Source organism: Tachypleus tridentatus, chromosome 1, assembly GCF_004210375.1.
Source record: "Tachypleus tridentatus isolate NWPU-2018 chromosome 1, ASM421037v1, whole genome shotgun sequence".
Taxonomy (NCBI): Eukaryota; Metazoa; Arthropoda; class Merostomata; order Xiphosura; family Limulidae; genus Tachypleus; species Tachypleus tridentatus.
In genome coordinates this window covers 70,768,308-70,781,264 of record NC_134825.1, presented here as the reverse complement: position 1 = coordinate 70,781,264, position 12,957 = coordinate 70,768,308, and the positions used below count along the sequence as shown (strand labels likewise).

At 31.3% G+C, this 12,957-nt stretch overlaps 1 protein-coding gene across 1 annotated transcript in view; it reads right to left on the bottom strand.

The window, feature by feature from the left end:
• Window positions 1-4,477: 4,477 nt before the first annotated feature.
• The window catches only part of LOC143251817 (ubiquitin thioesterase OTUB1-like), a 29,126-nt gene continuing 20,646 nt past the window's right edge, over window positions 4,478-12,957 (bottom strand). The window contains exons 5-8 of the mRNA XM_076503060.1: window positions 8,380-8,464; window positions 7,958-8,061; window positions 5,521-5,611; window positions 4,478-5,338 (exon numbers count right to left, since the gene is read on the bottom strand). Of these exons, the coding sequence (XP_076359175.1) occupies window positions 5,141-5,338; window positions 5,521-5,611; window positions 7,958-8,061; window positions 8,380-8,464 (478 nt within the window). The 3' untranslated portion in view covers window positions 4,478-5,140. The remainder of the gene's footprint in view (window positions 5,339-5,520; window positions 5,612-7,957; window positions 8,062-8,379; window positions 8,465-12,957) is intronic.

Here is a 12,957-nt window from a genome sequence, read left to right as displayed (position 1 = left end):
TGAAACTGACCTTGTGCTTCAAAAACATAATTGGTGAAATAATTATATAGCTACATTACAAATTTCCAACTGTGTTGATTAACAAGTGTTTTATCTTTATATATAAAGTTTCCAAATACTTCTACTGTCACTCTTATTATTGACACTTTGTGTGTGTGTGTGTGTGTGTGTGTATATATATAGTGTCAATAATAAGAGTGACAGTAGAAGTATTTGGAAATTTGCTACTGCTGACTGAACCTCAAAATTAATAACATGTTTCACAAGTACTAGACAATCCTATTAAAAAAAACAACTGACCTACACTTTTGTCTTATTGCCAAATTTCATAAAACAAAAATATCTGGTTGTTTCTATATGCCTGGACCCATGCAGAAGTAAAGTTCCAAGGTTTATTTCACACTTTGAAGGAAATAAGACACATGAAACAAAATAATTTCTTAGAAACATGAAGCTTATTACTGATTTAAGAAAAAGTTAAGAAGGCACAGCAAAATAAAGCATAAGGAATCCCAATCAACTGAATGTTAAGAGTTTACACATCTATAATTTGCTTTTAAGAATCAAAATATAATGTATATAAAGAAACATGTCCCTCCCACTTTTCCATTAAAGAGGAACCATTCCAATCATATCTAAATAGTAATAATGGTGTATTCTCAAATAAAATATAGCAACCAATCTCTAAATCCCCACACTAGAAACTATTTATACTCTTGAGAAATGCAACCCTACTGCTGTACAAATCCTAAGGTTTTGTACATTGTTGCAGTTAATTCAAATGAAATTTTTCTTTGCCCTTTTCCTCTTAGTTTGTTTTAATTTACAGAAAACCTTTGACCACTAACATAGTGCTAATGAGGTACTTTTCAGTCTTGTTGTTCCTACTAATTTCTATGAAACTTGCATCCACTTAGACTTCATATCTTTACCATAAAATCTGTTTGTGTAGACTTAAATTATAATTAATTCACAATTTTATATTATGAAATCTGATGATATAAACAGCACCTACACCTCTACATCTATTGTATTCCAGCTGACCTGATGAGTCATAGCATTGAGCAAAAATGTGATTGATGTATTATAACATGTTCTTCTTTATTTTCATTCATAAATTCTTAGAATTACTACCATAGTTTTATTCTTCTGACACTATGGTTGCTTGTTTTCCAGTTCTTCTGAATGATAACAAAGCTATTTCAGATGAAATAATAATAAATAAATAATTAGTGTTAAAAATATTGTGTGATTAACCCTTACCCTAAAATACTTTTCTATATGATTTAAATAGATAATTATTACATTTCACTTAATGTAACTTACATCATAACAAGCATTATTTTTGAAAGCCAATGATATAAATATCTTAACTACAACTATATCTTTCATATCCCAGTTGGCTCATAAGCCCTGCTAGTAGATATAATGAGATTAACATAACAATCTTTTTTACTTTCATTTGCAAGTTCCTAAAATTTGTTTAGGTTTTTTTTTTTTTTATGAGAGATGTATCTACTAAATAAATAACTTTCAATTATTATACATCAGGCAGACATCTAGTTAATAAAAACTTTTTAATTCATGGTATGTTGAAGTTTGTAACTTAATATAACTCTTATTCTGTTTTCACATAAACTGATGATGTTATTAAGGACAACCAACTATTTCAGAATTTATGTCAAAGTTAAAACAATCTAGTGTTTATAATACATATCACACATGATATAATAACTTTCATGACTCAGGACATTAATAAAATTCATAAATAATAACCTAAATGTACACCTTAACTTTATTTTGGTTCTCTAATTCAGTGTATGGCAGCTTGAATTCTTAAAAAAATGCATATTAATGATTTCCAGTAGGTTAACCTTTGAGATGAGTTGGTAAAGCAAGGGTCCCAGGTTCAAATCCTATTTGAGGGAGACAGATTGGTTTGATTTGTTTTGAATTTTGTGCAAAGCCACATGAGGACTATCTGCATTAGCTGTCCCTAATTTAGTAGTGTAAGACTGGAGGGAAGGCAGCTAGTCATCATCCTCCACTGCAACCTCTTGGGCTACCCTTTTACTAATGAATAGTGGGATTGACTGTCAAATTATAATACCCCCACAGCTGAAAGGGTGAGCATGTTTAGTGTGATGGGGAGAGGGAGACAGAAAAATGTTGGATTACCATAAGTAAATTTCCCACCAAGTTACTGGTCATCCTGAAACAAGGTCCAAGAACAGACCTTGTTTGCAAATGGGTAAAATGTGGTAGGTCACATTAAAAAGTAGCAAAGTGCTCTTCTCACAATTTGCTAGGGCTTAACCATTTAGTTCACTTGTTAGAACACTCATCTGGGGGTGTGACAGGTTGTGGGTTCAATTTTATATTGTTGGTATTGTAAGAAATTTCTTGATAGATAATAAAAATAAAATTTGGAAGTTATTGGGATGAAATTTCATATTCATCGAATAAAAAAATAGTATTAAAAATTATAATGTAGTATAAACTATTAATTAAAAATTGGTTTATATGGTAAAATTATATTGTAATAATTAAAAAATGTAATTTATAATTTTTAAACAAACATCGTTTAAATAAATATCAATATTCATGGTAGATTTTAGTATCATTTTTTTTATTAAATATTAATAACTTAAAATGTATTTTAGCAAACCTATAAACATCATAAATGTTTTAATTGTACAAATTAATTTAAGCTTTACATTCAAACTACTTCCTCTAAACAATAAGCCAATCTATATTAAAATAATTGTATAATATCCTATATATCTCAGATATTTGACTATAAATTTCCCTTTAACAAAAGCTAAAATAAAATAATCAAAAATGTTTTTTCAAATAGTTAATATTTACAATATTTTTCTACAGATACTATATTTTACAATGTGATTTCTAACTTTCAAGTAGTAACTTCCCCCTAACTAAATGTACTAAAATAAAAATTTTCTTATTGGTTGGGTGCATTATAACTTGAAATTAATGGATTTACAAGACTTATTCTTTCTTGTCTGGAACTTTCCATGTAATTTGTTGGTTACAATCATCACTGGAATTGTTATGGTTGTAATTCTATCTTGTGAGGCATAATCAAACATGAGCCATGAACTTCCATTTGGCATCAAAACATTCAACCTTTAAGATGATCATTTATCTTGTTGCTTTACATAAATATATTTAGTCACTATCATGGTTAGTAGCTAATACAATCATCTGAGAACTCCTCCATAGGATGAACAGGACATCACCATCTCTAGAAAGATCCATGACAGAATCCTGGTCTCTACCACTACAGAAACAGTCTTCCTTGGGACTGTCCTAAAGATGGCTACAGATTAGCATCCAAAATATTGGATAAAGACTAGTTAGCAATTATTATTTAGTAATAAAAAAGTAATTAATAATTAGACTTGGATGATATAGAAGGTTACTAATCATTACAAATGATTGTTATCCAACAGCCATAACCTTACCAGGAGTACTCCAAAGCTAATTACCAAGTTGTATTTGGTAAAACTGTGCATCTACATCAAAATACAGTGATGCTAGACACTAATAATACTACATTAAGTACATACTCATAATTCTAAACATACTTCTTTTGTATATATTCCTCAATATGTTACAATAGAAAAAGATCAGCTAACAGATTTAGTAATGGATTTTAATTCATAACAAATTTCCAATTAGGCCACTCACAGGCACAATTTCTTTACAGTGACACCATAACCAACAATGGTAAGTAACTATGTATCATATAGTTAAGCACATTTGGTTGGTCATGTTTTTTACCATTCATAGTAAATTATAAACTTAGATTGAACTCACAACTTCAGTTGAGCTTTGTCTACTCATAGTAAAGTACCTATGAAATGTACAGATAAAATTCCATGATTACCTTTAACTGCAAGTAAAACTGCTTATGATTGAGAAACATACATAGGATTATTGTTCCGTGTATTAAGAAAAAAACAACTGTTTTTTTTCTCGCCATTTCATTTTATAAATTATTGTCCATACTGCTAAATTCTGGATGAAACAATTAGGAACATCTTCTTAAATGTTTAGTAAAGCTCATTAATATCCCAAATGTTATGAATAATTACTAGTACTACTGTTTATTTTTTTTAACATTTTAGATTTAATATAAATACAAGAATAAAATAAATCAGTGGTACAATGTAATTATTATTATTACAATGTAATAATTCAATGGTACAATGTAATTCAAACAAACTGATTCTCTCCCCCCCTTTTTTGTCTTGTATTTCTAAGCAGGTAAAAATAAACCCCAGTGGATAAGAGTCAAGATAGAATGAAATAGAAACCTCTACGACATAAAAGAATTGCCAAAACCAAAGGATATTGTTCTCAAAATAGTGTTTTGATGAGTATTTAGGATACTCCTTAAAACTTGCAGCTTAGAATAAATTCTCTAATAAAAAACAAAGACAAGGTCTCTACATATGTTTATAAATAAAGAAAAAAAACTACTGTTTTATTCAGTAAATGAAAATAATAGTTTCTTCTCAAAGTTTCTATTTGGCTTTTACACAGTTAACAACAATTTATAATTAAGTAGTGCAAAAATACCTTGATTCTCTTCCTGTATGTAATATTATTAAAACTTATGACACTGAAATGAAAGAGGTTCCAAGAAACAATGGCAACAAAACAATTATTCAAATTACATAACTGTTGTCCGAAAGTTACCAGTTTGTAGAAGACCAAAGTGGCTTCTAGTTAATAGAACAGTATATATTTTTTACAATATTTACTGAAGTAACATGATACTAAGTAATGTTATTTTTACTGCTTACAAAATGTTCTACTGACCTCAATTGAAAAAAATATATATTAAAATATCAAGAGTCTTTATCATACTGAAAGGTTAACAGATATGCAGTGAGCATACTTGAGAAGAAAGACACACACTGGGCAAAAGGAAGAAGAACTACTGGTCAAGATTCGTTATATCAATCAAACACAACCTGAAAGTCTGAAAGCTGTTTATAACACTAATCACAAAAACTCTAGTGTTACCAGCCATTTCATCCAGAAGGTGTTTTGTTTTCTGTGGAATAACCTGGAATGGTTTTTACAGCTAAACTTTTATTTTATTTTCCAATCATTCATAAAGTATATCATAGTGGCCTGGTCTATAAAGGAGATGAATTCTAGGAGCTTTGTCTTCAGGGAAGTTGTGAGCATTAACCTTATCACTTTCTCCTCTGTCCATGTACTGAATCTTGACTCCTACTCCAAGGGTAAGAGTAAGGGCTATCACATGAATATGGTCACTTTCCTTGTACATAGGTTCCACTTCCTGAAAATATAATGTAACTCATTCTTTACTGGGAGCACACCACACACAAGCTAGAAGTCCTATTTTCACCTAATCAAGATGTAAATTACTCATAATACTAAACCATACAAAATCATCACAATAGTTTTCATGGTTAGCATCCTTAAAATAACATTTTTATAACTAAAAATGCATCATCCTACCTGGTGGCAGAATTCCAATACTGTCCTGTCTCCTTCAATAAAGTTAGAAAAAAAGGCTTCTTCTTTGCGTAAATATCCAGAAGTCAGGAGTCTATTTCAAGAATGGAATGAGATAAATACTGTAAAGTTGCAGTACATGCATTTTAAGTTACCAGATATCAGGAGTTTTAAGCAATAATGTGTGCTCATGACATTATAAGAATAATATCATTAGTAAAATATCTATTACATGAAATAAAATATCTACACAGCTTCTGAAATAAAGAATTTGTTTGTTCTACCAACATTGTTACAACTTTATGATAAAAAGTTTAGAGAAAATGAACTTTATACTTGAGATATACATAATTTTATTTTTACTTTAACCAACGTCTTCTAAACTTTATCAAAATGTGCAAGTTCCTCCAGTATGCACTACAAATTTTGAAAGACAAAGTTTTTACAAGTCTGTTATTAAATCTATCAAGTTTTCGTTTTTACTTCAAATATAACCAACAAAAGTTTATTAACTTCTCTATACAATTTTTCAATTCACAGTTTAAATGTCATGACCAAATACACATCTATAGTGTAAAGGATTTGTGGTACATATTTTTAAGTAGTTCTGAAAATATATATATTATTTTGGCAAGTGAAGTGAGTGCTGTTCATTTACTTTTTTTAATTTATCATGAACAAGTTACATACACCTACTATATATGAATCCTAATCACAACAACAACACGGTATACATTTGTACTATTAAAAGCCTTTAAATGAAAATTAGCAAATATAATAGCCTTAATATATGACATAGTAGAGGTAAAACATACATACATGAGGAAATTCAACAATAGAGTATAAATAAAGCAAAACATGCACTAAAGCCTACATAAAGGATACAAATAAAGCATGCAATAACACCTACACAAAGGATACAAATCAAGTGAAATGTGTAACAAAGCCTACATAAAATTAATCAAAACAAACTCATCAAATGAATGACACACAAAAAATGAGGAAATGGGAAAAACAAAACTTATCTATTGGTCATGACTTTTTGAAAGAATAGTTTAACACACAAATAAATGTTAGGTATTCTCACAGTAGTTATGTAATTTATTGTTTTATCTTTTTTCTTCCACGGGCATTTGTTAATTTCTTTTTCTGTGTCACTTTTCTCTGATAGAAGCCCAAAATTATTAACTAAAATCTGTTTTATTTTTGCTTTCTTATACTTGTTACTGTGTATGTATTTAACTTTTTATTTTACTTGAGTTTATAGCTGTTCAATAACATCCTTGACTTAAAGCAATTCACAGTAAATACAGTCTGAGAAATATTTTTAAACTTCACTTAATGTAGTTTCTTTACTACTCTACAAAATAAATTTTACCAGTCTTTTGTTTGTTTGGTTTGAATTTTGCACAAAGCTACACAACAGCTATCTGTGCTAGCCATCCCTAATTGAAATGTGTCAGAATAGAGGGAAGACAGCTAGTCATCACAACCCACTGCTAACACTTGGGCTACTCTTTTAACAATGAATAGTGAAATTGCCTGTTACATTATAATGCCCCCACAGCTAAAATGGCAAGCATGTTTGGTGCAAGGTGAATTTTAACTCAGAACTCACAGATTATGAGTCAAGCACCCTAACCACCCAGCCATGTTGGGCCTATCTTTTATGCATTTAATCACGTTTTTAGTTTTCAACATAAATGCTGTCATGTCACCATCAATTTCATTAGTATGTTTTGTAGCTGCTTAATTTTTATAAAACATAAAAGATAACATCCAAATTGGGTTTAAGTCCAAGATTATTTTCAGAATATGAATTTATTTAGATGCCCTGCAATACCAGAAACAAAATAAAACGAAAATTGAATTTTTATTATTATTTACTATGAGATTTCTTGCTAATAAGCACAGCCCATACTTAACTTAAACACTTAAGACAAGTTACAATGTTTTATAAACAGAATCAGTCATGTTCAGAATAGTTACAAGTTACTTTTAGTTTATAATATTTCTCCTCATACATCACCCACTTCCACAACTTACATATTCTACTTTCATTAAAATAACTCAAAGAAGAATATTGGAAATGCACTGATTGCCTAAAGGTTGATAATGCTACAGATAGAAACTGAATTTATCATTTGGAAATTTCCTATAAATATCAGTAACAAGCTATACAATAGTTAACTGTTCAATATATGAAACTGAATTTACAAAAGTACTATAATAGTACACAATCTATAGGAGAAGAGAAATCAAGTACTTACGATTTGTAAACTTCACACCAAAGTTCTTATTGTCAAATATGCAAATGATAATAATTTACTTAGGGTGTTCAAAGACAAAATAAAGCAAAGCAAATACAATGCATGATTAAATGAAAAAAATAAAGTAAAATAAGTTGATACAAATACTAAAATATCTGTATTTCTCTTACCTCATATATACCACAATGTAGTCTGAGTATCCCTGGTCATTCAGTATATTAAGGAGTTCTTCTTCTGATATCTGTGACTCAATTTTATTTAGTACTTCCAAGAACTGAGGGAAAGTAAATAATTATTTAACTAAAACAACTAAGTCATTATATTTAAAATAAACAGAAAAAGTCCACATTTTTAAACCTCTTATGTTATAATACAATGAAAAAATATCAATTAACACAGAAAAGAAAAAACCAAATTAAAGTTTTGTGTTTAGACAAACAAAACTTTTATAAAAACTGTCAAATCAGATAAAAGTTAGAAACTGTTCAAAAATCTCAATGTCTAGTTTTTAAATAAGCTTTGTACATTTAGTAATAATATTTAATGCATAACAGAAAGACTTGTGTCAAAAAAGATGTAATTAAATACTTACTGTATCATGAAAATCTTCTATAGTAAATTGAGGAAATCCTAAGGCAATTAAATCTTGTTTACTTCTGGCAACAACAGTTTTAAATCTGCAGGCATAAAAATGTCATTCACCAATTTTCCAAAATTCTTTGATAAGAAATAAATCAGAAAAACATAACTTTATATAAATAAATTAAAATGAAACAGAAAAAAAAAAGCAAGTTCTTAATGTAATTTTATAATATACTATTTCAAGTTTTCTACTTATGGTAAACATGTCAAAAAGGCAACAAACTCACTTTTATATATGTTACACATGTCTGCCTGTGTTCACAGTTTGACAATTTAAATGGCACCATGTTGTTTACAGGGAAGGCATCTCCAAGTAGTGTAGAAATGTGATTGTAAATGTTCTTTTTTCTTTAGAAATTACAATGAATAAATACTAAAAAGTGACAACATACCAATTCTAAAATATTGTGGAGTTAAAACTTTATAGTTAGAAATATTATGTATTTTAATCTTAATTTGGAAATTTTATATGCAAATATGCATTCAACAAGTGACAGCTGCTCACCAGTTGTAACAGGATGAATGTGCTTATAAAGCCATATTGTTTTTTTACATAATTTACCTATTGCTACACAATCATAGGTTAGCAGCACAGTCACTGCATGATCAAATTCTGAATTTCTAAAATTAGTAAAGTCAAACATAAACCAGCATTACAAGAACTACTTAGAAAATCTGATTAATGGCCTGTCAAAAGACATCTAAGGTCAAAAACTGAGTTCATTGTTTTTATTTCGTTAAAAAAATAAGCATTAAACTGTTGACAATGATGGAAATACATTAATTATACCAAACAAGCTCTTCAATATTATGTTTTTACTTTAGATAAGATTTGCATAAAAATTTGGCACAACCAATGTATAATTTTCACTTTTTGCATTATTAGCAATTCTACAATGCATAATTTTAAATGGTTATCAACACAACTTTAATTTTGTTACAGTAAACAGGAAACTATCATAAAATTAAGATACAAAAAACAATAGTTGTTGTACATAGAAATACTATCAAGTAGATAGACCTTGGCCCACAGGGATAATAATAATAATAATAATAATAGAGAAAAAAATTTAAAAAAAGGTCTTTCTTTTAACATTTGATTACAACTAGATAGTTGTTTATCTTAAACATTAAATTCTAAATGGCTGCATAATCTTTAGAATGTTATAATTTTCCTATATTAAAAATTTATTTCCAATAGGCATTTCATTCCACTCACATAAAAACTTATTTCAATTCAGTGCTGCCCTTTATATGTAAAAATATTTTTCTCATGCTATAAGCCTTGACTCTAAGGTTCAAGGAAGGTTCAAATGATTCAAATGTGTCTTGTATGCAAAATCATCACATGCCAACCCTCCACCAATAAGAGTGTGGTTGGTTGGTTTGGTGTTTTATGGCACAAAGCAACTAGGCTATCTGTACCAAATATATGGTAAAAAGTTAAAATTAAAGTAAAATTATCAAAATAATTTCATAAAAGGAAATCAAGGTAAAACAAAACAAAGTTTAATATCTGAATTAAAAACATAAATAACATTAAATCCAATTTTTACATCTAGTCTATAGTGGTAAGAGAAAAACTACAGTAATACAAGTTGTAAAAGACTTTCTGTAGCATAATTGTAATTATCATAACTCACCACAATGAGTAACAGGTAGTTCAAACAGCAGCATTAGTCACCTGAAGTCAGCCTTTCCAGTCCTGGTTTTGAATTATTTAACATTACGACCATTTTCTAATTTCAGGTCAAACTAGATGTACTTTGAGTCTTAAAATGGGAATCACATTAAAAAAAAGGTATGATGTATAAATTAAAAAACTTAAATAGCATTAAAAAGATTAATAACTTTTAAAAAACTAAAAATATTTCTAGATGGACAGTGTCACAATCACCAATAACACTGTCTAACGTCACAGAAAAACCTTCGTACAAAGCATGTTTAAACTGGTGCCATCGTTGAGAATTGTAACAACGGCAAGACAGTAAAATGTGGCTTATTGTGACCCAAGTATCACACAGACAACACATTGGTGCATCAGTCCGAGATAAAAGTAAACAATGAGTTAAAAAAACTCTGACCTATGTGTAGTCTAGTTAGGCCAACTTCCTCTTTCTGATCCTTATGGATGGCCAAAGTTCAATAGAGGGTTTAATTTCAAAAAGCTCATTTTCACATTGCTCTCTCTAAATTGACTGACAACTGGCACAGAGCCAAACCTTGAATACAGGACCATAGTCCACATATGGATCAGGCACAGTAGTGATAATGCCAGAGCAGACAGATTTAGCTGCGATGTCGGCGAGCCCATTCCCACCAATACCAATGAGGCCTGGTATCAAGAAAAACTGGATAGAAGTAAATGTGAAAGAGAAATGGGCCAGTTGGTTTCAAATATCGGTGATAACAGGGTGAGAACTAATGTGAAATGATTCCAGGACCAGTAGAGAACTAAGCGAGTCAGAATAAAGAGTACAATTTGAGTACTGCTTAGATTCCATGTGATCTAGGGCAAGAGAAATGGCATACAGTTCAGCAGTGAACACAGAAACTGAAGAGAGGATTTTGCACACAACAAACCATGACAGAGCCCACAGAGTCACCTAATTTTCAACCATCCATATAAATAGGAAAGGAAGGATCATTCAAAAGATGTTCAGCAAATAACAGACAGTATTTCCAATCAGGAGTATCTGCTTTTCTCAGATGACTTAAAGAAAGGTCATACTTGGGGGCTGTAATAATGATGGGAAGGGCTAACCAGTGGATACAGCAATGTTCATACAACTTCACCTGGATACAAAAGACACAAAGAGCAATGGTAGATCGTCTGTTCTGAAAAAACATGGCTCACTGAGGGAGGAAACACAACCCCAGGTGGGATGCTTTGGTAAAGAACGAAGTTTAGAAGCATACAATAAAGGCAGCTGCAAACGGCAGAGATGTAGAGGAGGTTCACGAGCCTCTGTGTATAAGCTCTGAACTGGGGAAGTGTGGAAAGCCCTGGTGCAGAGCAGAGGTCCTTGATGATGAACAGGGTTCAACATCTTAAAGGCCAAGGTCCTGGCAGAGCCTTAGACCAGTGATCCATAGTCTAGTTTTAATCAAATAAGAGCACGATATATCTTTAGCACAGAACATTGATCTGCTCCCCAAATGTTGGAAGAGAGGACATGGAGGATATTCAGTGCTCTTGTACATTTGACCCATAGCTGTTTGATGTGTGGTATAAAGATAAGTTTACAGTCAAGGACAAGCCCCAAGAACTTTGTCTCAGGGACCACACGTAGCACAACCTCACCAATACGAAGTTCAGGATCAGACTGAATACCCTGGTGGTGTCAAAAGCACACGCAAATGGTTTTAGAGAGAGAGAAGTTAGAACTGTTTACTGTTGTCCACTTCAGTAAATGACTCAGGGTAGTCTGTAGCTGCTGCTCAATATACCTCATGCTCGACAACTGACACGAGATGCGGAAGTCGTCAACAAATAGCCCATTTGAATAGTAAGAGCGAGTTGTTCAGTGGTGGCATTAATCTTTATACTGAAAAGTGTGGCACTCAAAACACAACCCTAAAGGACTCCAAGTTCCTGTAGAAAAAAAAAAGGAAAGTGTCAAACCCACATGAACTTGGAATTGCCTGTCCAGAAAATATGTTTAATAAGAATGAGCAAATGGCTACCTAATCCATATATATGAAGGTCTCGCAAAATGTCATACCTCCATGTTGTATCATAAGCCTTCTCAATGTCAAAGAATATTGATACAAGATGTTGTCATTTGAGAAAGGCTTCTCTGATTGATGTTAAGTCGAATCAGGTGGTCCATAGTGGAATACTATCACCTGAACCAACACTGGATGAGCGATAGTAGGTTGTTTGATTCAAGGAACCAAACAAGACGAGCATTAACCATCCTCTCTAAGGTATTACAAAGACAGCTGTCAAAGTAATTGGACGGTAGTTTGAAGGATTCTTGGGACACTTCCCAGACTTAGAGAAAGGTAGGACAATGGCCTGGTGCCAAGCATCAGGAAAAACATTCTCCTATCAGATCAAGTTAAAAACAATCAGAAAAATAGTAAGAAAAGCAGGAGACAGATGGTGCAGTATTTCATAGAGTATATCATAAGATCTGACCAATGCACTACCATACTGATGAAAGGCCAGTTTGAATTCCACCAGTATAAAAGGATGATTATAATCACAAAGACAATCAGCTCAAAAGGAAAAAAGTGATCACTTTGCCCTAGTCTCAATGGTCAAGAAGGTTGAGGATGAAGCAGAAGTGCTAGATACCTGGCAAAAGCTTTCACCTATAGTATTGGTGATGCCCCGAGTATCAGCTACTTCCTGGCCATCAGAGAGCAAGATTGAGAGGGGCACAGAATTATATTGCTGACTAACCTTTCGAATCTTATCCCATATGACTTTGGAACTGGTGATAGAAGATATGCTGGTTGTGAACTTAATCCAAGAGTCCTTCTGGCTTTGACATCTTACCTGCCAAGCATGTGCATGGGC